The sequence below is a fragment of the Felis catus genome, chromosome F1 (genome assembly GCF_018350175.1).
Source record: "Felis catus isolate Fca126 chromosome F1, F.catus_Fca126_mat1.0, whole genome shotgun sequence".
Classification (NCBI taxonomy): domain Eukaryota; kingdom Metazoa; phylum Chordata; class Mammalia; order Carnivora; family Felidae; genus Felis; species Felis catus.
Window position 1 is genome coordinate 53,842,199 of NC_058384.1, and position 25,262 is coordinate 53,867,460.

At 38.4% G+C, this 25,262-nt stretch overlaps 1 protein-coding gene across 1 annotated transcript in view; it reads right to left on the reverse strand.

The window, feature by feature from the left end:
- Positions 1-25,262, reverse strand: part of USH2A (usherin) — a 773,795-nt gene that overhangs the window by 724,734 nt on the left and 23,799 nt on the right. Inside the window, exons 3-6 of the mRNA XM_045048458.1 lie at positions 17,037-17,129; positions 13,532-13,813; positions 12,205-12,893; positions 8,271-8,436 (exon numbers count right to left, since the gene is read on the reverse strand). Coding sequence (XP_044904393.1) covers positions 8,271-8,436; positions 12,205-12,689 — 651 coding nt within the window. The 5' untranslated portion in view covers positions 12,690-12,893; positions 13,532-13,813; positions 17,037-17,129. The remainder of the gene's footprint in view (positions 1-8,270; positions 8,437-12,204; positions 12,894-13,531; positions 13,814-17,036; positions 17,130-25,262) is intronic.

Below are 25,262 nucleotides of genomic sequence, written 5' to 3' on the forward strand. Positions count from 1 at the left end.
CTATTTTAGATATATTTTCTTTTTGTATTTTATAGCTATTGGCTATATATTTAGAGCTATTGGCCCTATTAACTGAAAATCAGCCATTTTCAAGCAAGAAAAAATGGTCAATTCTTCAAATACCACTTTCTAACTTGAAATATTTATTTACTCCCAGCTTGATTTAGATCTTGATTGGATGTGTTTTCCATAGGAAAGGACTTATTGAGTTTAAATTTTTGCTGTGATATAGGAGACTGATAACATTCAGATTTGAAAAGGATAAACATTACAATGTGACGTGTAATGATTTTCTGCACACATTAGCTAATTTTTTTGATATACATATATATATATGTGTATATATATATATATATATATATATATATATATATAGACACACACACACACACACACACACACACACACACATTGTTTCTATACTAATGGTTTATAGTAGTTACCAAATAGATTGGACTAGGAACAGGTGAAAATATATGGGTTGCTGGTCTGGAGGGAAAAAAAAAATTCCATAACATTATGTAAACCTCTAAGCTATCTTTTTCAGCCTGTTTTAATTTAACACTTGATGTATATCTTTCTAAGAAACTCAGACCCTTCCCTCTTAGTGAAACCTTTTGATATTTTCATCTCCAAGGAAATGTTCCCCTGCTTTTGGTCTATAGAATTTTTCCTTCCTCTTCTTCTCCACCTATTTAAATCCCATCTAGCTTCAAGAGTTAACTCACATGCTACTTTCCAAATGCATCTTTCCTGACATCTTTCCTGATCATTTCCGGTCTTGAATTCAGATTATTTTATTTTGATACATACTTTTTAATCCATGGAGGAAGGAGGGAAAGAATAAATAATACTTGGCCCTCACCCCAGATCAACGAAGACATAATGGAGTATGGGCATCAAAATATTTTCTAAAGTTTCTACGATACTAATGATTTCTATAATTGAGAATTATTGCCTTGAGCTGAATTCTAGCTCATTTGTGCCAAGTATCAAAAATCTGATTCTCCTCTAGTGTTTCTATTTAAGCAAATGAAACATATCCATCCAATTGTCCAAGCCTAAAATCTGGGATTTATCAGAACTCCCTTCCCTTAACCTCCAATTTCTTCCATCAACAAGTTCTTTATTTTAAATTCCCAAATAGCTCTCAAACATGACCACGTCTCTAAATATCTACTATCATTATTATAGCTCAGGGTATACTTCTGTCTCACTTGGGAGCATGAGCACAGCCTAACAACCTTTTATGCTTAACCTCATGCAAACTGTTCTCCTTCACTGAAACCAAAGGGGTTTTTATGAAAAGATCATCTGCTTAGGTGATACATTTTCCCTCCCTCCCCTTCCCCCCCTCCCATCTCCTGGTCCTTACATAAAACATTTCAGTACAGTCCCACTAAAAACATTTTAACATGGCCAACTATGTTCTTTAAAATATAGCCTCTTCCAAACCTTCTGGCTTATTTTACATGCTGTTCCGCTTTGCTGCATTCTACCCATACAGGCCTTTTAATTGTTCACATGGAACATATTCTCTTTTATGAAAGGGTGTTTGTGTGATTTGCTATGCATGTATAGAATGTTCTCTACTTTCTTTGCCTAGTTGAATCCTATGCATTCTATTGAATACATCTCATTATCCACTGAATTGTGTCCCCCACAAAGATAGATTGAAATGTTAATGCCCAGCGCTTATAAAAATGACCTTTTTTGGATATAGGGGCTTCCCAGATACAATCAGTTAAAATGAAGTCTTACTGAATTAGGGTGGGTCCTAATCTGATATAAGTAGGCTCTCTATAGGAAGAGAAGACACTGACACAAGCAGAGAAGATGGCCAGGTGATAATGGAGGCAGAGATTTGGTGTGAGGCATCTAAAGCTAAGAATTCCTGGGGTGCCTCAGTGGCTCAGTTGGTTAAGCGTCTGACTTTAGCTCAGGTCATAATCTCACGGTTCGTGAGTTCGAGCCCAGTGTTAGGCGCTGTGCTGACAGCTTAGAGCCTGGAGCCTGCTTTGGAATCTCTGTCTCCCTCTCTCTCTGCCCCTCCCCCAGTTGCTCTCTGTCTCTCTCCTTCAGAGATGAATGGACAAAAAACTTTTAAAAGCTAAGAATTGCTGGCAAACAGCAGAAGCCAAAAGCAAGGAAGGACACTCCTCAACAGGTTATAGAGAAAGCATGCATGGCTGTGTGGACACCTTGATTTCAAACTTCTAGCTCAAGAACTGTGTTACAATAAATTTTTGTTTTAAGCTACCCAGTTGGTGCCTTTTTTTAGGGCAGACCTAGAACACTAATACACATGTCTAATATAATTTCTTCAAGTAAGCCTTCCTTGACTTCAGTGATATGATCAAATTGTCCTTCATATGATCCCATAGAACATATCACAGTTATAATTTTGCTTTCATTGGTGTGATTATTTGATTGTCTTTTTCTCCTAATAGACTGTAAGCTCCATCATAGCAGACTATAATATGCTTTATCAAGCATTATTTTCTTTACATGTCACATTTATAGTGTAAGCCAAATAGGCTGGGGTTTATCTTTGTTCACAATTTCTAATGGGCAGGTAACATTTTGAGGAGTTACATGATTTTCCTTAAGGTTGCACAGTTTTTAAGTAAAATGTCAACAATTAAAGCCTTGCCTTCTGACTAAATATTGTAGTTTAAAGTCACATGCAAAAATGTACAGAGAATAATTTTTACTTGGATGGTTTCACCTCTCTCCATAATCAAGTGGAAAGAATCCCTCCTTTTTATTTTGTTGGATCACAACAAGTCTTGGTTCTGCATGTCATGGATCAGGTGAGCAGGATGAGTTAAATGGGATATTCTTTCTTTAACCCACTGAAGTCATTCCTGACTGTCATAAACCATAGACATATAGAGCAGAACTTTTTATAAAATTACACGCTGTTGTACATTTAAACCATTTGTCGCAATGAGTGATATAGTTGTAAAATACATTGATTTTAATTATTTGTACAAATCATGTCCATATGTGAAGCATTACAAATATTTACATTACAACAAACGGGAAGAAAAACAATTTATATTTATTTTACAAATATGTCTTCAGTTCTTTGTTTTTTAGGTAAGGGGATTCAAATAACTACTCCTTAGATCATCATAGTGACCTAGGTTCATGGCAATTTATATTTTTAGCTAAAGATCAGAAAAACTAGAGACTATAAATCTAACTTAACCTATCCAAGGATCATTTTTCTCATCTCTGAAGTGGAGATAAGCCAATGGCACAGAACTATTATTAGCACTTAAAATTTAACCATATACCATGTTTAATACAGTACATACAATCGGTGCTCAATGGCAGCTATTATTATCAGCATTTTTAACAGATTATTCTAAAATATAATTTGGTAAATTCAATGAATATGTAATTAGTTTTAGATAACTAAAACTGTTCAACTAACTCAGGTGGCATTCGGCTGGCTGGATACAAACAGAAGGCTTTGCACAAATAAGCAATGTTTAACATTTGCATCGACACTTATAGGTAAAACTTTGGAAATTATTAAAGAAACAATGTGGATTGAGAGTCTTTGGGGATGAGAATTGAGGTGGTATTCCCATGAGAATCCCAGTGCACAGAGCTTACTGAACTGAATGAGGAAGCTTCCATAAGGTTGCATGGACATTCTATGTTCCCTCAATCAATAGAGACATGGGAATACCTTGATAAAGTGTGCACATGGGCATACACCGCAGAGATTAATTGAGAGACTTGGTTTATCTATTCTCGCAAATGTTGGCTAAATTGCATTTTCTTTTTCTTCAGAACTATCAATAGTTTTCCTTTTTCAGATTGAATACATAAATCAAAAGAACGTATTTCATGAACAAACAGTGATTATGAACCCCCTATTCTTCATCTATTGATTCCAAAAACTTGATTTACCATGCATTCTTTCCTTCATTGTATTAGATTAGAACTGCTCTTTTTCACATTACCGTGGCTAGAACCGTCTTTGGCTCTTGAACTGTCAGGGTCTCAAGGAGCCTTCAAAAAGAGCATAGAAAATGCATATAACCTCCCTGCTAAAACATTTCTTGCTTCCAGAGTTGCAGTATCTCATCAGTTTCAAATTATAAATTGCTTTACTGTATTTCAGCATAATTAGTGAAAGATTTCTATACTGATGGTTCTTTGATGCTATTTGTCCTATGAAATATGTGGAACTGTTTAAGGGAAAACAGTATTTTCATAAGAAAAACTGAGTTTCTACTTTTAAATGATAGGCATCTAAATGTGAGCATGCTGTTAAGTTGTCTCACCTACCAACCCATAACGAACTGTGGAAGTAAAATTCTTCAGGTATTTCAAAACTTTCTTTTTGAGAAAGAAAATCAAAAGAGATCTCTCGCAAGAACTAGAAGCACGTGCTGATTCAATATGAAAACTAAGCTTTAAAAAATCTGCTAATGTTATCAGTGTTCCCCATTTGATAATAAAAAGTCTGAATTGATTTTTTCCAGGTTTAGTACAAAAAATATGACATAACGAATTTCAGCTTGATATAATTTGAAATAGCCAATATATTAAACCCCAAAGTGAAATTTAAATTGGCAATCGTGTCAGATTCAAGTCCCTGAATGAATATTAATTTAAAAACTAATCATTTTCCAACAGGTTGAAGCTTCAAAATGCTAGTTCTAGAATAAAAGCTGTTAGATCCATTACTATAACATCGGGCATCTTTTGTTTAAGAAACTAGACCTCCAATGTTCAGTATGTCTGCCTCTTCCTGGCATCTTTTTTGCCCAGGGATTTAATTATTTAAAACTCATTTCTGTTTTCTGAATTTGGGAAATTAAAATTCTGATTTTACTGATGGAAAGCTGATACTGAGTGAACTGTCCGAGGTAAGGTGTAAGGTCAGACCTGTTCATTAATTTTATGTCACTAGCCCTTTGTAAGTTAAATTCTGGTTTCTGAGCCAATTTTATGAGTAAAGGTGTTTTATTTTTACACACACATATACACACATGCACATGCACATCCCATATAAGTTCATTGCTTTATGACCATATTGGAAGATGAGTAAAAATATGCATACACATTAATTAGATTTGCAATCCGAAATGAGACTAAACTGGATTATCGATTATGTGCTCTATCTTATGCCCAGCATGATAGAAATCTCTAATTCACAAATCAAACAGAATTTGGATGTACTATATAATAATGCAACAGCGAGTTACATTTTATAACATATTCTTTGCAGGTATACAGTGACAGAGTTGGAAACTGCTTTTGTCCATATCTTGGCCAGAAAATCTACCAAAAAAAATGTTTCTCTATGAATGCTAGACAGCATGGGGAAGCAGAGAAAAGCATAAGCCGGATGGTAAGCTCACAGAGCAGGCTCTGTCACCATCTAGACAACCCCACACAACTCAAGAGCTTTCTTTCCTTTATTTTTTAGAGACTGAGAAAGAGGGCATAAGTGAATGGAGGGGGAGAGAGAGAGAGAGAGGGAGAGAAAGAGAAACAGAGCTTGCCCGAAGCATGGTAGAGCTTGCCCGAAGCAGGGCTCAAACTCACAAACCGTGGGATCATGACCTGGGCAGAAGTCAGATGCTTAACCAACTGAGCCACCCAGGCGCCCCACTCAAGAGCTTTTTGTACTTCAACTGTGCCTCACTTCACACTCCACTTACTCCTTTATGCACATTCAGAAAGAATTCAGGGAAGCCTCCCTTTATCACCTAGTCCAAACTTCATATCACATAAGTAAGGAAACTAAGTCAAATGGCTTTGTTAAGACGACCGAGTAGTATTACTTGAATAAATTATCCCTAATTCTGATCTCTTATCCTCCGTACTACACTATAACACCCTTTAAAGAATGAGCATGTTCCTTTTTAAACATCTATAATATGAATTATTATAAATTTCATAACATCTTAAATGTATTCAAACTGATGTCAAATTTAAAGGAAGCCTATGCAGATCTCTGATTTAGAGTCAATAATCACTCTAATTTTCATTTGAATGAACCCAGATTCTCATAATGCTGGGTGTCTCCAAATCCACTAAAAAATGCCAGGTGAACCGTGACTGATCGATATGGTTTTTCTAATGTTTTATGACCACTTCATAGTTTTAATGTAAAATGAAGAATGGGGGAAACTTATGCAAAAATAAAAATAAAAGAAATATACAAATTGGAGAGGACAAGTTTTCTCTTGATAGTCAAACAGATATGAAATAAAGCAGTCTCATTAAATCATAAGGACTTTAACCTTTTCTTTAAAGAAGGGAACGACTTAATGATTTATAAAGAAATTTTTGCCTAAACTAGGAAATGACTCATATTTGACATGTATTGAAATGATAATGCTGATTTCAAAAGGCACTCTAAGAGCATTTTACTCCTAGGAGAGTAATTCAGTCATGGTTACCTTTTCACATTTGGATTTTAAACTTTCTTTTGTAAAGCTTTTAATGTACTATTGCCTGCCAAAACATGGCAGTTTCACAGATAAAGCAAAATAAAGGGAAGTAAAAAAAAAACAAAAAACATTTTTTAACAATTGTTTATACAAAGATACGTAACCAACATTATCTATTTGACATCTTCTTCAACAGTTTCTATTTTCCTATTTTTAACATTATAAACCAATTCTGTTGCACTGGTCAGTGGGGGAAATGGACAATTTCAAGATATAGAACAAATTAGTCCCCTATCTGTAACTACCAAACAAATGAGAAGTAAACACCACCAGATTGAACCCATCATGTGCTATAGACAGGGCCTTATAACCAGACATGACTTACCCTCCAAACCCTAGTGCTCTGGAATGTTGCCCCCTGCCAACTGCCTTTGATAAACCCATATGCTAAGTAAAAGCCAAGTACATAAGGCAAAACACCCTGATTTGATATTACTTTGTCAATACCTTCCTGTAGAAATCAATCATTGTTACCTCTTTGCATTTATATTTTAAATTTTCTTCCTAAGGCCTTTAATGTACTACGCAAAGGCATGACAGAACTTCACAGTTATAATCAGGCAAAACAAAGATATGTCACAAAGTGTACTGAAATCCTCAAGAATGATATCTGTGATGAAATAAACTTTAAAACCCAAATAACAATTCTCAAGGCCCTCTAAGGAAGTCTACTTGATAACTGCTTCAGGCTGCAAGAACAGTGTGAGAAATCAAAGATCATTTCAATAAAAAAAAATGAGGGTATGGGGTGCCTGTGTGGCTCAGTTGGTTCAGCATCTGACTCCTGGTTTCTGCTCAGGTGATGATTTAATGATTCAGTTTATCAAGCCCCATGTCAGGCTGCAAGATGACAGCACAAAGCTCCTTGGGATTCTCTCTCTCCCACTCTCTCTGTTCCCTCCCCTGCTCATGTTCTCCCTCTCTCTAAATAAATAAATAAATAAATAAATAAATAAATAAATAAATAAACAAACAAACAAACAAACTTAAAAAAAAGAATAAGGGTACAATTATCCTCTAGTGTGAATGGGGTTTGCACGAACCCCTATTTGGCCACTCCTGTGAGTACGAGGAATTGGGACTACACACACGGGACCTCTGGTGTGAAAGACAAGGATGACTTTTGGCCACATTGGGCCATTCCAGTACCCTGGAGAAAAAAACAAAAAACAAAAAAAGGATACACTCTGTCTGCATTCCCAGGAACTGTAAAATACCAGATAGCTCACAGTTCTCTCAGCCTTTAACAGCTTCTAAGGCTAAAACAAACTGTGGCTGACAACTAAAGTAATAATATAACACTTTCTGAGTGTTTGAAGTGTAAAGTTCATTAGTTCTAAGGTCAGCATTTTAATGCAACAGCCAAATTTCACTCACATCATCAGATGCTATCTGGGAAAGACAGCCAGGCTGGGGGGGAGGGGGACGGGAATGCTGCCATGACTGGTAAAATTAGTACTAGGCACTGAAAGAGCCCTTCCACATTGTTTAGCAAAATATACTAACCAAATAAAACAAAAATTCCCTGAGGTTGTCATCATCCCAAAGAGCATTGTCCTAAGCTTCTGTGGGAGTTTTCACAGCAGTGGTGAGGGGGGAAATGCCAGACTATCAAGCGATACATCATTAGGTCATTTAAATGTTATTTTTCTTTAGTTGTCATTTACACGTAAATGAAATCTAAAAATACTGCTTCAGATCTTGTGGGGAGATGCCATGTAAGGAAAGAAAGGAAGACGGATCCTCGTGTTTAACCAAATGTTAAATATTTTTTATTTTACTCACCTGCACACTAAGATGAATCCATTTCTTCACAAGAATTCTCCCCAGTGTCATTACTTTTATTGGAGGCTGCAAACCATTTACTGTGCGATAATAAAACATGGTCTCTTTCTCAGATATTGTAAGTTTGAACACAATCTGCCCATCCACCGTCTTTTCTATAACACACCTTAGGAAGCAACCAGAAAAGAGAAAAGGTCAGCATCCAACCAAAAGACATGCGAAGGCAATTGTGCAGTTACGGCGGCATGAAAACCCCACTCAGAAGGTGCACTGTGAATTAGTGCCTGAATGCCATTCTACACAGAGCCAAGTTTTACTCCAATTAAGAAGCCCTTTAATTTCAATTTTTTTAAAATGGAATTTTTATTTACAGTATATTCCCCAGAACCTCAACACCCTTTATTAGAGATTAATGGTGGAAACGACAGTGGTTGAGTCATCCTGCAAAACCAACATTTAGCCTATTGGCTCATTAGTCTTCTGCTATTTCTTTTATAGGAAGCAGCACGCTACGCTACGTCCGGCTTGGGTATTGAGTCACCAGTGCAAATCTTTCTCTCTCTTTTTTTTAATGCAAAGAGAATTTAGTGTCCATAGACTGCTAGCCCTGAAGTCAGAAGTGCTCTATTTAATTCCCATGATGAAATGGAGAATGGACAACTACAGCTTCTTCTTACTTCCTCATTGACTGGCCAGAAGTCAAAGCCAGTGTCTGTAAGAGGACCGGCTGGCTCTCATGGCCACACAGTCCAACTGAGACACTGAGATAACGTTGATGATCTTGGATTAAAGGTCATACAATCTTCTACAGAACACAGTGAAATCATATTTTGATAAAAAAGAAGAATTTTCAAGAACTTTCTAGGTCTTCTGTCAGGCCAACTATCCAACTATTTTTTAAAAATGACTTCTATCCTTACCACAGTGGCACACTTATCCCATCCCTTTAAATCGACAGATGGTGTTTTTATAAATATTTATTTTCTATGTTAATTTGTGTTTAATATAAGTTATTTTAAGTTAATTATACCATTGCATATTACCAGACACTGAACAGAAACTGTTATGAACTTAAGCTCACTCCTATCACATTCAATGCAGCAACTCAACTTTTTAGCAGAATATTATAAATGCTTGCTTATAGCCTCCTGAGTGGATTATTCCCAAAGATCTGTTATTTAAAGACAAATATCCCTGACATTAGCCATTAACATCTCCCCAAATGACTAGCTCTGAAAGATGCCCATCAGCCTACATGTCACAGACAAGAACTCAACAAGGTGGCACATCTCAGGGAGGAGAATTTCATCAGATGCTGGAGGAGTCTGGTTCCCTTTCTTCACCCAGTTGCCTCCTACTCAGCTCAGCATCTCCATGATTATGCCTGGTCGTGGAATACCCTTCTTCCTGGCTGAAGACTGCTTAAAGGGCCTTCCTTGGTATTCACTTGCTGCCTCAGTCATGACCCTGATACAGGGCTCCTGAGTGGCCTAGTCAGTTAAGCTTCCAACTCTTGATTTCAGCTCAGGTCATGATCTCACTGTTCATGAGTTTGAGCTCTGCACTGACAGTGGAAGAGCTTGCTTGGGATTCTCTCTCTCCCTCTCTCTCTGGCCCTTCCCCACTTGTGCACGTGCATGCGCGCTCTCACTCTCTCTCTCTCAAAATAAATAAACATTTTTTAATGTAATGACACGGATCCATCTGTCTTCCCATTAGTCATGAGTTTTCTGAGAACAAAGCAGAGCCTAATATAGAGCAGACTCTCAAGAAATGATGTGTCAATGACCAAATCAAGAAGAGAAAGTATCAAAGAGGCAAAGATAAGATGGGGAAAACCAAGAATAATTACTAAAGATGTTTTAAAACTTTCCTTACAGGTTACGTTTTCCACAAATTATTGCTTCTCACTTGCATTTATTCTTTTGTGGAGTTAAGAGGTAAGAATAAGATTGGAGAACGCTTACCAGTTACTATTTCACTGTTACTGGTCTTCCTAGATTTTGTACATGTATTTCGTGATAAAGTTATGAGAACAAGTATATTTTTTAACATAGGCAAATAGATTGGCATAAAGGTTTTATATAAAGTAGAGATAAGGCTTCATAGAAATTCTGTGTTTTTTTAACCCTTTGGTGGATAGATATTTTTAAATCACTGGGATGAAAAGAGTTGTCTCTTTACCCCCTGCCATAAGATGTCTAAGGTCCAAGAAGAGTTTGCCTGCATTCGTTTCACTTGAGTTTAAACCAACAAGTTAAAATGTGACCATTACTCAAGAATGTATTTGCCAAATGCAGGCTTATTTTCCCAAGCTTACTGAAAATGCATTTCTTAATATGTTATTGATTATCTTCCTTGCTATTTTGTTTGCTTGTAAACATACTAGCTTTGGTAGATAATGAATGTGAAAGGAAGGCAGGTAGCAAAATATTTAGGAACTGGATTTATTCTGCTCCTGGATAAACAATAATTGGATAATCCATGTTTTGTTTGTTTTACTTATCTAGTGCAAACACCCCGAAATTCCCCCAATTCCCATAGTTATTTTAGTTTTGAGAATGAAAACGACCTTGATGCATGGAACTCTCCAGACCGTAAACCATGTGCCACTGCCTCTATCAATACCCCTCTATCGTATTTATACTAAATGATACCAATAAGAGAAGAATTTGGTAGAGACAGATCTCCTGGGGAGGGGGAGGGGGCACTTGGGGAAAAAAAAAAAAGTTTTTCCCAGCCATATTTGCCAACAGACAATTCTTGGACATTCTTTACATAAACGGAGTAGGTTGGCTTTACTGACATTTCAAACAGTAAGAAAACAGGGTTTTCTTTTAGGGATGACACAGAAATAGAAATAATGCTTTGTGATCATTCTCACTTCACATGAAGAAAAATGCCGACTTTCACTTGGCAAATTAAAACTAAACACCAAAGACATTTAAGTCATATTTGCTTATAAGATTATAAGACTTTTCTGGTTTGTTTCACAAGTTTTTAGATATTTGGTTAACGCTCTCAAACAAAGAAACTGTCACAAGGGGGAGAGCCAAAAGCTCTACAGGAAGACAAACGATAAACAAAAAGTGCCTCAAAACTTCCTTACTTATTCAAATCTCCAGATCGGCCCTAAATACTTAGGGAAAACACATGAGATGGCAGTTTTAGAAAACATTACAGAATGAAAACCAAGTGATTATATAAACAAAAAATGACAAAGCCCCACTACAAACTCACTGAAGGCATTACTACTGGGATCGATGGCATAAAATCTATTGGGACTCTTTTATGCTTATCTATATATTTCCAAACAGGAGACACAACGAGGCAAAGGGCAAAAAGCTGTATCCTTTCCGAGTTAGAGGATTATTCATTTATTCAACTCATGTTATTGGGCATCTTCCATGAGTCAAACAAACACCTCTTCCTGGGAAAATACGGATGAATTAAAGACAGTCCTAAGCCCTTAGAGAGCCATCTGCCTGATGAAAATTTTATACTCCAGCAGGAGCAGGTTGTTTATAAAAACCTAGATCAAGACTTAGGAAATATCAATTATTTGTACTACTAGCCCGTGCACTGTAAAGCTCACACTGAGCCTGGCTGAGCCTCTGAAGGCCAAGACCAAAGGTTTGGCTAAACGACCAGGGAATACATGAGACACGTGTAAACACGTCTGTCTGCAAGGAAGCTATCTTAACATATTCTTTTTTGAGGGCTCGCTTCATCCATGGAAAGGAGAAACAACTGTAAATTTGGGAAAACAATATTTGCAATGTAAACTTAAACAGGAAGACGGCCATAGCAACTGGTCTTCAACTGCATGGATTCCAGCGTTCGCCTTCCTTTCTAGTTTAAGGATTCGTGTTGCAAGTCTTCACTACTATGGCTCAGGACCCCTAGGAAAGCTTACACTCACTCCACTACTTACATTACACCTTCCTTCTCAGGTTTCAGCCACACAGCTAGAGTAAATGATGCCGCCAGCCTTGGAGAAGGAGGAGAAGAAAAGCAATTCTTGTGATTTCCAAAAATAAAACTTGTGGAATTGCTCTGAGCGTTGGGACACAGATCACGCTTGTCTACGGTGATGCAGCTCCCGAGGCCCGCGGAGAACAGGGCGATGTGGCCGGGCGGTGAAGACCTGTATGGGCAGTCCTGGATGCACATCCGCTGGGTACAGAACTGCAGACTGGCGGCAGCAGTGGAGCTCTGACAAAAAGTGCTGCGGCCTGGGAGCCCACATGTTGCTTGGGGTGGCACGATGGAAACATTCTTGAAAGCTCCCACGTTCTCCAGCCTCGGGAAAAGGCCCTGTGAGTCAGCCAGCGAGATGGCAGCGAAATACGCAAAGGTCAATGTTGCAATGACGTGGGACAAGAAGCGGAAGCCCGGTGAAAGAGCCAGGCGACTCATGTTCACAAAAAAGCATTCTCCTCCTGATAAAGCATTCCTAAATAAATAATAAGGCCAATGCCGCCTGCCAGCAACACTTTAAAGCAGGGTGCTTTAAGTAACGTTGAGATACTCCATTTTCGGGAAGCTGCAGACACGTTTTCACACTGAGGTAATACCACAGACGTTCTTAGCAACGGTGAAGACATGAGTAGCAGCTGGTGTCTGGGAATCAAAAACAAAGTGTCAAGGAAAAGCTGCTACCTCTTTAAAATTTAAGTTCATCCCAAGCCTGCGGACTGTGAGCCCCCCATGAGAAACATTACTGAACTTCTCAAAGAGCAAAAACATTCTGAAACACACTGTCTAGAGGAAAACACTTATTCTTTGGTTAGGTAACCTTTGTATGGGGCAAATCAGACACTTTGAAAGTGCCCAGGACAACCAGTTTCCCATGTATAGTTATACACGGATACACATATACTTCTTGTGAATACATTTCACCACACAGCAATTTAAGAGTGCTACTCTACCCCAGGGAATTAGCACTATCTACTTAACAAGGTAAAGAATTGCATAGATTTTCTTTAGACGGGCACCTTATGTTGTAGCACACAGCTAACTTACAGATGTCCGAAATAAAGCTGGCAAAGCGCTTTGGGCCTTTCCCCCAACCCAGCATGTGCAGCAACTTTAAGCTCACAGGAAAGCTGATTAGAAACCCAACACCATCTGTCTGTCCTATGCCTTAGTATTTAGCAAACGTTTGTGTTCGTGTTTCCTCCTATGACTATGTATTTGTAGGTTAAATATGGACCCCTAATACTGTGTAAGTAATTGTATTGATAAATAGGCTGAATTACCATCTCTTTATTGCATTTCAACCAGTCCCCTCAGTGTGACAAATGGCTCTTCACAGGACCGCTGTCCCTCGTTGCCTGGCAACGCTGCGGTAACCCCCGGGTTACTCTTAGCAAATAGGCCACAGCAGCAGGAATTCTGCAAGGAAGACGTGGGTGCCCAAGTAAAGTATTCTGCACGGCAAACACTTGGTTACCTGAAACTCAGAGCGCAGTCTGCTTGGTGGCCCGCCTGGAACTGAACTCCCCAGGCTTCCAGCAGGTGCTTCAAGCAGTGGGAGGGACCTGGATGGGGCCAGGCATGCATAATTTTAAAGTAGCAGTACACCTTAACCCATAATCCCCGTTTAGCCCCTCCCCTTTACCGCTTTCGCACACCTCAATCCATTTAATCATGGAGTCAAAATGACCCGCCACTAATACAGTAACACAAGGAGTCATTTCCAGTGCCCTTTCTCCTTTCTGGGGAAACAAAATGGAATTCTAAACCTTAGTATATTGAGGCCCTAACAGCTTGGTCCATGGATGTAAGTTTCTGTTGACCGCTTCATTGTTGCTGCCTTCTTCACCCCTGGACACCCCCTTCTGAAAACACGTTTCTCTACTTCATGAGGAACAGCTGATGTTATCTCTAAATGTTGCATTTTGAAATGAGAGATTTTAATTAAACTACAGAAGCAAGAGGATTATTGACTTTTTAGCTGCCTAATTGGATATGAATATGTATATATGCATGAGTACGTGTTTGATGTCAATTCTATGTAGTTTCTATTATATTCAAAATTCTCCCTTCTCTACTATCTGAGATATCTCATCCTAGATGCGAAATATTCTGAAGCAACTGATACATCTATCGCTTCATTCTTATCTTAAAAATGGAAAACTTGTTTGGGAAAAAAACTAGGTGATTGTGGTTCTGTTTTCTGTAAGTTATCCTATTCAGAAAAATGTTCAGAAATGAGAGAACTGTTTTTGGTGTTTCTTGTTAGTAAGGCAGCCAGAGACAAACCCAAAGTGTCATCTCTTTGATTTCCTTTCTTGTCTCTTCAATGAGAGGCGTAGAAACCACAACCTTTTATATATCAAGCTTATCAGGACTAGGTGCTTCTGGAGAAAACTTTCACCTTTTGTCAAAATATCCTATTTTCCACTTGTCGGTTATTACAATCTTATAAGGGCAAATTTCATTAAAAACAAATACTAATGTAATACCAGCTAATATATAATTCCTTGAGAGCTTGGGAAGATACATTTGGAAATAGATACATAGGATTCAGTGAATTAGACAAATGCATTGTTCAGACCTGTTACAAAACATGCACATTTGCCTTTAACCAATCTATTCAATCTCTGGCTTGCCCTTATGCCTTGTGAATCTAAGGCCTAACTTTTTAAATTGTGTATCTTCAGTGTATCTTTTGGGTCACCATTCAGGGGATGAGAATCCTTCTACCATATAACTGCTGCTTTGTAGTAAGAAGTCATGACTCAAAATAGACAATCTAAGATTAGCGACTCTGCTCCATATTCAGAAACTCTGCCTGTAATTTGCAAAGGCAGACAATGGATTGACACATCCCTCAACTTTTGCTTTTGGGTACTATCAATCTTGAGGACACATCCAGTAAATGAATTGGGCACCAACAGTTCCACCACCCCTAGAAGTGCCTGAGTAAGAAGTTTAGGAAAAAATGAACATGTACAGGAGGAAAATTTAGCTAACTACATACACTTTCTCCCCCCACCCCTCACCCCCATATATTTCTGTGGATTCACTGAGTAATTCTGGTTTGGATCAGCGTGGCTGAGTTTGGATGGTCTGGTTTGGCCTCACTCTCTCATCTAGTGGTTGCCTTGACAGTCATGGGAGCATACCCCAGGCTCATTCTGATAGGAGCAGAAAGATTCTTAGCAACATAAGATGGGAGGTTCCCATGTGCAAGTACTTGTCATGCCTCTGCTCGCATCACATTTGCTAATGTCCCAGTGACCAGAGCAGTCACATGATGAGGTCAAGAGTCAATAGCTATAAAATAGACCCTATTCTTCAAAGAAGGAATGGCAAAGTCACACTGCAAGGAGGCACACAGAATGAAGAGAATTTGTGAGCGTTTTGCAATCTACCAAAGAGAGGTGCTAGCAATTTCTTTTTCTCGCTGTGAAAACATCATGTCACATTGAATCAGAATTTCCTTGTTTTGAAAAAGTCAAGAAAATAGTGTTTTGGTTAGACAACTCTAAGTAAGTTCATACTCCTTATTCTGGAAAAGCTTACTATAATAAGCTAAGTTTTTCAAACACCTGTGAGTTTTGATGGGCAAAATCAAGAAGTATCCCTTATTCCTGGATTTTTAGCATCCATGGATTTACTATTAAAATTGTTTCACTTCTGGCATAACTGATCAAGAAAACATAATAGATGTATAATAATATTGGATATGATAATACAGGCATAAACTATAGATATAATCTGGTTACAAATATAAGAATACATTGTAGGCAACTTTATAAGAATTGAACTTTAATTCTTAGACAAATTAGACAAATTCCTAAAAACATCCCAACCTAAGATAACTTGAGAAACAACCCAAATTAATTTTAATTAAACTAATTCTGATTTTTACAGTCTTGCAAATACAATAAAAGAGTATTTCCCATTTTATTTTATGAGGCCAGTATAACTTTGACACACATGTTAAAGAAAAAAAAAACAGAAAGGAAAATATGAAAAAAAGAAAAATTATAGGCCTTTCTCACTAAGGTACTTAAACTAAAAACAAAAAAAATTCTGAATAAAACATAAGCAAATTGAATCTAGAAATGTATAAAGAGATTAAATCTCCTGATCAAGTTGGGCTTATTCCAAAATTACAAAATCTATTTAAATTTTAAAATATATTAATGTAATTCACCATAAAAATATATTAAAGAAAAAAATTCATGTGATTTGTTTGGGACCAAAATCCTTAAAAAAGGATTATTAATTGAGAACCAAAAACTATTTATTTAGGACCAAATCCCTTAACAAATTAAACACATAACTTGACACAGGATATTTGCAAAAACCACCATCATAAATCATCATCATCATCATCACCTTTTCTTCTTCTTCCTGATAATTAGCACTTCTGTAAAATCAGGAGTAGAACAAGAATACACACTATCACTGCCTCTATTAAATATTTTACTAGCCAGTGCATTGAAATAAGGGAGATAAATACCAAGGTAAGTACTGACATGATTATCAAATGATTATCAAATCACCTCTCTCTAGGTAGTACAATCTAGAGACAAATATTTTACCAAAGTTCCGGAGAGATGTATATAGATTAATGCTGTTCCTCAGTTTGGGGAGCTCTCTTTTTTTCTAGGCATATGCTACTTCACCCCTTGTCAAGTTAGAGGTAGCCATGTGACTTGCTTTAGCTAATGAAATATGAGCAGTGACATGTGCCATTACCAGGGTGAAGCTACAAGTACCTGTGTGCAATTTACTATGCTTACTCACTCGCTCTTTCACTCTGCCGCGTCCAGATGGTGCTGCTCTGTCGGCCTCTTTCCCTGGCTGGGAAGACATTGATCAGAGTCCCCCCTGCTGACCCTGTTGGACATGTAGCATGTGTGAGGAACAAACTTTTATTGTTTAAAGAACTTGTTTGAAATTTTGGTATTCCTTATTATTGCAGAATAATTTAGCCCCATCTGATATAAAGATCAATAGGTTAAAAAAAAATCCACTGCACTTCTCTATTCCAGTTAAAGAATGAAATAAACTGGAAAACATAACAAACCATAAGATGCTCTTTAGATATAAGGTACTCAGTAGGAATGCACTTTTTTTTTATTTCTTCCTCTGGGGGGAAAGAACATTTAAGCTTTATTGATTAACATTTAAGAGAACTAAAGCAAAGGGAGAGATAAATTATGTTCTTGGATTAAATGACTATCATAAGGATTAAGTTTTTTTATAGTAATCTATTAATCCAATGCAATTCCTATAAAAATCACAACAGTTATTTATGCCACTTGACAAACATACTCTAGAGAATGTAAAAGAACAAGGGGGGAGAAAATTGCCCTTGTCGATTTCAAGACATATATTAAAGCCATATAAATTAGGAGAGTGTAACATTCATGCAGAGATGGGGGAAAATTCCAATAGAAACATAAAGAAGGGACGCATGGGTGGCTCAGTCATTTGAGCGTCTGACTCTTGATTTGGGCTCAGGCCGTGATCTCACGGTTCATGAGTTTGAGCCCCACATCGGGTTTCTCACTGACGATGATGAGCCTGCTTGGGATTCTCTCTCTCTCCCTCTGTCTCTACTCCTTGTGTGCACTCTTTCTCTCTCTCTCAAAATAAATAAGTAAACTTATTTTTTTTTTAAAAAAAGAACCACAAGACTCACATACCTGTAGGGACTTATATTTCTTCTTGCATATCATTAGGAAAGTAGTCAATGAGAGTTGCAAGGAAAATTAATTACCCTTATTGGAAAACAAAATGAAATCAGATCCCAATCTCTCACCAAGTATAAAAATTATCATATACAGATAGACTGAGACTTAAATGTAAGAGGCAAAGCTTTAAAATCTTTGGAAATTAAAGGAGACATTTTAGTGACCTTGAGATAGGGACGTATTTCTTAAATTGGGTACAAAAAGCATAAAACATAAGAGATAAATGTTACACTAAAATGAAGAACTTCTGCCCAAATGTCTTCATAAAGTAGAAACATAAGCCATGCAGGAGACATGTCACACATAACAGAGAAGAGATTACTATACAGAGTGCTGACACAATTCCTACAAATCAAAAGGTAAATATTAGAATTTTTTAAAAGATGTGAAATGAACAAGCATTTCACAGATTAAACACCTGGGTCCAATAAACTTATAGGAAGTGTTCAACCTTTATCAGTAATCTGGGAAAGGCAAATTAAAACCACAATGATATGGTATGAAGATAGCACAAGTTTTAAATCAGGAAAATTCCAATTGTAATGGAAGGTAGGTAGTAACAGGAACCGTAAATATTTATGGTGGAAGACTAAACTGATGTAAATGCGTCAGAGAATAATTTGGCATATTTAGAAAAGTTGAAGCTGCATAGATCCTAAGAAACAGCAAGTTTCCACTTGATGCACATTTATTAGAACACCTTCGCACCCCTACCAGGAGGTACATTCGGCACGTTCACAGCAGCTGTTTTGGGTAACGCCGAAAGCTGGAAACCACTCAATGCCCATGACAAATACCAACAAGTTGTTATCCTATTACAATGAATTCTGCTGCCTGTCTCTTCCTGTTTTATTTATTTATTTGTTTGTTTGTTTGTTGCTTATTTATTTTACTTTTCTCCTGTCTCCTGTGGTTTCCTGCGATACAAGTTGGGTGTTGAAACAGTTCTTCAACCAATGACATCACGTCTCTTCTGCCACGGGTTAAAATGAGAAGGCACAATTGAAGCACAGTAAAAGAGGAAAACCTGAGCTTCTGCCCTCTTCTACTCCGTATATTTTTCTTTTAAAATTACTTAAGTATTGGGGAACCTGGGTGGCTCAGCTGGTTGAACCCGCGCTTGATTTTGGTTCAAGTCATGATCTCGTGGGTTGGTAAGATCGAGTCCCATATGGGGCTCTGAATGGACAGTGCGGAGCCTGCTGGGAATTGTCTCTCTCCCCCTCTCTCTCTCTCTCCCTCTCTCTTTCTCCCCCTCTCTCTCTGCCCCTACCCCGCACCCATGTGTGTGTTCTCTCAAAATAAAAACTCTAAAAAAATAAAAATTATGTAAGTACTCTATGAGCACTATAGAAAAGATTTTTAAAGCAACGTGGGGAGACAGAAAAGGAAGACTTCAGCCTCTCACCACCATCATGTATTCATTATGCCTCTGCCGACAGAATTTTTACCTTTTTCTACAAACTTGAAGTATGTTTTTTCTAGACAAGACAGTCAACGCTCTGAAAAAGTTTAGAAAAATGCTTCCTCTTCTTGAAAATTATCTTCCATTTTCTTTTGCAGTTTTCTGCACTGATATAACTGCCCTGCAATGCTTAAAATTCAGAGAGTAATTTTTTTTTTTTTGATGAACAGCAATAATCTATTATTCGGTTTCCGAATTCTTACTAAGGCTGCTAATACAAGGTACGTGAGAATAAATCTAAGAAATAGTATGCTAGTGAAAGTGACATGTGTCACTTGCAGGACAAAGTTTAAAGAGCCAGTGCTGGGGACACCTGGGTGGCTCAGTCGGTTGAATGTCCAACTTGGGCTCAAGTCATGATCTCATAGTTCATGGGTTCAAGCTCCGCATCAGGCTCTGTGCTGACAGTTCAGAGACTGGAGCCTGCTTTGGATCCTGTGTCTCCCTCTCTCTCTCTCCCTCCCCCTCTCACACTCCGTCCTGATCTCTCTCTCAAAAATGTTTAATAATAAACATTAAAAAATAATTTAAAAAAATTAAAGAGCCAGTGCTGGAGTGGCCCTCACTCCTGATGTACTAATCAGCTGAACCAAAATGGAACATCTATCATCATCCAAGTTTCCCAATGAAAATACCTACAACACCCAGATTACCTGCAATGTACAGGTAACATGAAAGATGTGTAGTAAGAACAAGAAAGAAACGCATGTGATTTTAAGACTTTGAGATTTTAGGATCATTTGTTATGACAATAGGGACTCCCCCATGTGGTGTACGGGGCCTGCTGCATTTCCTTATACAGCTGCACACATACTGGGAAAATTCCCGACATTCCTTTCAAACGTGCTTGAGAACAAGGCTGGTACACCATGTGGACAGCTCAAGACCTAACCTGCATTCGTAGAAACACATCTCCTCTGGTCAGCAGGCAGGGCTGACCCTGCAGAGCGGAAGCATTTACTTGTGGTGCCTAGAAGGGAATGATGGCACCTTTCATTTTCCGGTTCTATCTGAGGAAGCAACAGCTATTTGGCCCATAGAGGGCTAGTACCCCATTAGTGACACTGGATCCAGTCGATTGGCGAATGAGTATCAAAACAAAGAGAGAACTGGCCACAAACATCCCAGACAGATCTTAGAAAAGGAGATAATTTATTCTGGCAAGAAAAATTCTCCCAGAAAGGAGACTCCCAAACAAGGGCCTGTGGGAAGAGGAGGACGGGTAGACGTATGGCTGGAACAGAAGAATTTGAAGGTATGTGAGGTGGAAGCAAGTCAAGTCAGAGAATATAACCAGAAACGTGGACGGGGGATCACGTGGGAAACAGTCTCAGTGCCAGTCACACACCACAGCTAGCAGGGCAACTAGCTTTATACCATGTTTGTTCCTTAAAGTGTCTGGCAGGAGATATACCTTCATTCTAGGAAAACTCCACTCTGCCATGTAACAGAAGCCTCCTTTCTTGGAATGGGTTAGAGACGTGCCCAGAAGCATATGGAAGTTGACTTCTCGCCATTGTTTGATCCCCAAAGCCAGGGCTAGACCCTTGATAATAGAGCATTTGCCTCCTAGAGAATATCAAAAACTTCAGAAAATCCTACAGACGAGGATAAACAAGCCGGAAAGAGATAAGCCACATGTCAGCACTCCCTGAAGTAAAGCCAGAGACATGCCCTCAGAAGTGACCCTTGGGCTCAGTCGGCCACAGTAAAGGAACATATCCCCATCTGAAGAGGCAGTCACTGAAAAGACAAGCAAAGTATCATGCCTTGCTGTTGTGGCTTAGCCCCACCTTTCATAAGGTGTAGAGAAGTTGGTGAGGGAAGTATTATGTTCTAGGAAATTTCTCCTCCCTCTCCCCCCAAAATAATAAAAGGTTAAATGAATGAACCATATGCCCTCCATCACACCTGGATCATTATGATAGGTGGTTAACCACTCACTGGTTAAGAAGGCAAGTTCCAGAGACAGCCTGGGTTAGAAGACTGGCTCCACTGACCATCACCTGTGTGTTGTTGGCAGGTTACTTAACCTCTGTTTTGCTTCAGCTTATTCATCTATAAAGTGAAAATATGACTCATCTCCTAGGGTTGTTGGGGGATTAAATGTAGAGAACAGAGCAATGAAAACAGGGTTTTCGCTGTTAGCACTCATTGTATCTGTTTCCTACTTATACCTAATGAGATAGTCTGTAATTGTACATCTAAAGGCAAGTAGAGGGAGTATATTTGGAGGAAATGCTACCATAACATTTATCTATCAGTAGAGTTTACCAAACACTTCTACAGAGTATTTCACTTGATCTTTATGACAACCCTACAAACTGGACAGAGACAACATCACTCCAAAAATATACATGAAGAAAAGGAAAATTGGTGCTCAAGTGGCTTGCTCAAAGTCACTTGGCTGGCAAGTGACAAAGCCTGGACAAAGCCCAGAGTATCTGGATTGAGCCTAGTACTTGTCATTTTATACTAAAGCTGAGCTAAGCAGGTTTCATGGAAATGGTGGTGTGTTGAATTGTGCCTGGAAAGTTGATGGGTTTTGATAGCGAACAATGAGCATTAGGTTGACAGAAACAATCTAAGGAAAGACACTGAGTTTGGAATAAAGATTGCCCAGGGTGCCTGGGTGGCTCAGTCAGTCAAGCGTCCGACTTCAGCTCAGGTCATGATCTCACGCTTCGTGGGTTCGAGCCCCGCGTCGGGCTCTGTGCTGACAGCTCAGAGCCTGGAGCCTGCTTTGGATTCTGTGACTCCTTCTCTCTCTGCCCCTCCTCCTCTCTCACACTCTGTCTCTCTCTCAAAAACAAACATTAAAAAATATATATATATTGCCCTACATCTATGAGGCACATTCTTTCCCATAGAAATATGGAGAGAAATCCAATTCCGCCTTGTAATGTAGAATTTATCAGATTTCCAGATTCTTCTGAAAATTTTCAAAGCATCAATAAAGGTATTAGAACTTTGAAGAACCTCAGTTTTTTTAATTCACTATCTAGGTCTCTCAGTTCTCATGCTATTTATTGCCTTGATCAAAACTGTTGAACACATGTTCTTCTACTTCTTAAATTATGCAAACTCTCTGATGATCCAAGAATCGTATTTGTTTGAGGCATAAAAGCTTCACATCGCTATTTCAGGTTACACTGGGATAGGAGGAGAACTTGATACCATTGATAACATGTGGCAGGCCATCTAATTCCTGTCCATTCTTTCTTCTCAGCCTGGGTAAGGGCCCAGACTGAGGCTGGCAGGTGAATTCAAGAGTGGCTTTCCAGCTCTGCGCCTGGCAGCAAAGCAACAGCTGTGGAGCAGTATGGGACAGGTCGCGGCAGGCAAGTTAATGGCTGGCGAGCAGGACAAATAGGTGGGTGTGGGTCTGAAAATGAAAATGACACAATGTGGAGAAGGACAGCAGGCAAGCAGAGCACAGAGCTGAGCTCGAGCCAAACAGACGATCGGCAATGATTAAGGGTCAAGTGTCTACAAAGAGCTGTGCCCCTCACAATGACACGGCGCCCCTCTCACAAAGTGGGAAAGCTCTGGATTGCCTAAAACCCATGGGGGTGTGGTTTCAAAAGGTTTTTGAGAAAGTGCCATTATCTTAAGGGAAGAAACATGAAGACAGAGCAGAACACAGGGCACAGGGAGTTAAGCAGGGAGGGGGATTTTTGGTCTCTGAAACCCAGTCCAATTGAATAACAACCAAAACAAAGTGAGTGAAAAATAATGTGTGCTCCATTTAGAGTGAAATAGAGGACATAAAAATTGTGACGGTGGGAACAAAAATTGCATCACTTAGGAGAAAAAATAAACGTTAGGTGCTTGAGAGGTTTTTTGTTTGTTTGTTTATTTGTTTTCATTGAGGGGATAAAATACAGAATATGCCATACCAGTAAACTCTTCTAAAGGGTCTTTGTAACTCTCCTTTGTAATTTACTTATGTGGCTTATTAATATGATTGTTTAAAAAATTTTTTTAACATTTATATATTTTCAAGACAGAGAGAAAGAGAGAGAGACAGAGCATGAGTGGGAGAGGGGCAGAGAAAGAGAGGGAGACACAGAATCCGAAGCAGGCTCCGGGCTCTGACCTGTCAGCACAGAGCCCAACACAGGACCCAAACCCACAAACTGTGAGATCATGACCTGAGCCTGAGTCAGGTGCTCAACCGGCTGAGCCACTCAGGTGCCCCTTATGATTTTTAGGTTCAGAATCCAAAGGCTTCAAGAAGAGAAGAGCAAGAAATAGAAAAATGATTAGGATAGTAAAACTGGAACCAAAGAGATTTGCAGAACAGTTTCTAAAACATATGTGAACACTATCGTTATTGGTATAACTAAAACAGAGTTGGAGAAATAAGAGGTTTTACTTAGAAGTTGCATAAAAGAGAAGTGACATGATGCTCAGTCCTGATGGCACTAATTGTTCTTTGTATTTGAACCAACCCAGGTCCCCTGATAACCAAGCCAACAGGATTTCTACCTCACTCCATACCTGTGAACATATTTGATTATGATGTACAATCAAAATGTGCACGAAGAAAGGAATTAAGGAACATGAGCATGTGAGCAATTTTTGGTAATAGTAACCATACAAATAAGAATGCTGAGTGCACAGTATGTGTCTGGCACCATGTAGGAAATAATATCTCATGTAACCTATATAAAAACTTCAAGTAATAGTTAACACTGCCACTATTTTAGATATCAGGACGTTGAGCCCTAAGTATTAATTTATTAAACTCTGACAATTAATATTTAGGAGGGAAAAAAAGATTCAAACCTAATTTCATCTAAATCTTTATCACAATGCCAGGTTGTTCTTAAAAGCAGCAATCTCCGAGAACATTCCAATATTAGACATTTTCTTATATTCTAAACATATCCCTTAAATTAATTTAGGTGACAATAAGCATCTACAATCTATCAGGCAAAGGGGTACACTAATTGATGAATGGATACAAATCTGAAGAAAAGTCTTGAAATTGAGGGTTGGCCTTTTGCTTTAAGAAAAAAAAAATTATTTCAGGAGGGAATAGAAAACCCTTAGTTTAATTGTGGTCCACAGAAACATCTCCTTTTGGCTGTAGTGTGTTCAGATGTCTCCAGTTCTGTTGTTCTAAAACAACATTAATAGAGCACATTCAGAAGGTTTAACTGAGAATAAGCCATGAAGATGGAAAAAATGTGGAGAAAAGCACAGTTTTGAATGAGTACTTGAGAAGATTGAAGTTATTGGCAATAAGGGAATCACTTTATGTAGGGGCAAATGAATCGACTATAATTTTAACCTAAAGTACCACTATAGGGGTTGTAAAATTCTTTCTACTTGGATAAATACTCTCTATTTGAATTGCAGCTTGCATTGAGAATGCAATAAAGAGTAACCTAACAAGACACTAAGACCACAAAAGAAGGAATTCTTTTTTAGGCAGTTGAAAGACTGACCACCAGAATTGAAATAGAATTAGAATACAGTCTGCAAATAACTCATTTAAAGCAGAGTCGAGTTCAAAAGAAATAAGCAGTATGGACAAAGTCCCAATGAGAACTATAATATGTGAGAAAGTGGGCTACAGGAAAGAATGACTCGAAGATTGATCATGGGACAAACCATATCCTCAGCAACTCTATGAGAGAGGGCCACTGTGCATGTTTGCATCATGCCCAACTGATTACCAACACACAGCTAGTAATTAGTGATTTGTTGAATGAATGAAGGAGTGAATACATGACCCAAATCTAGAATGCAGTTCATAGTTAAGGTGTCAACCCATACGTTGGATAGTCATGCTCTATG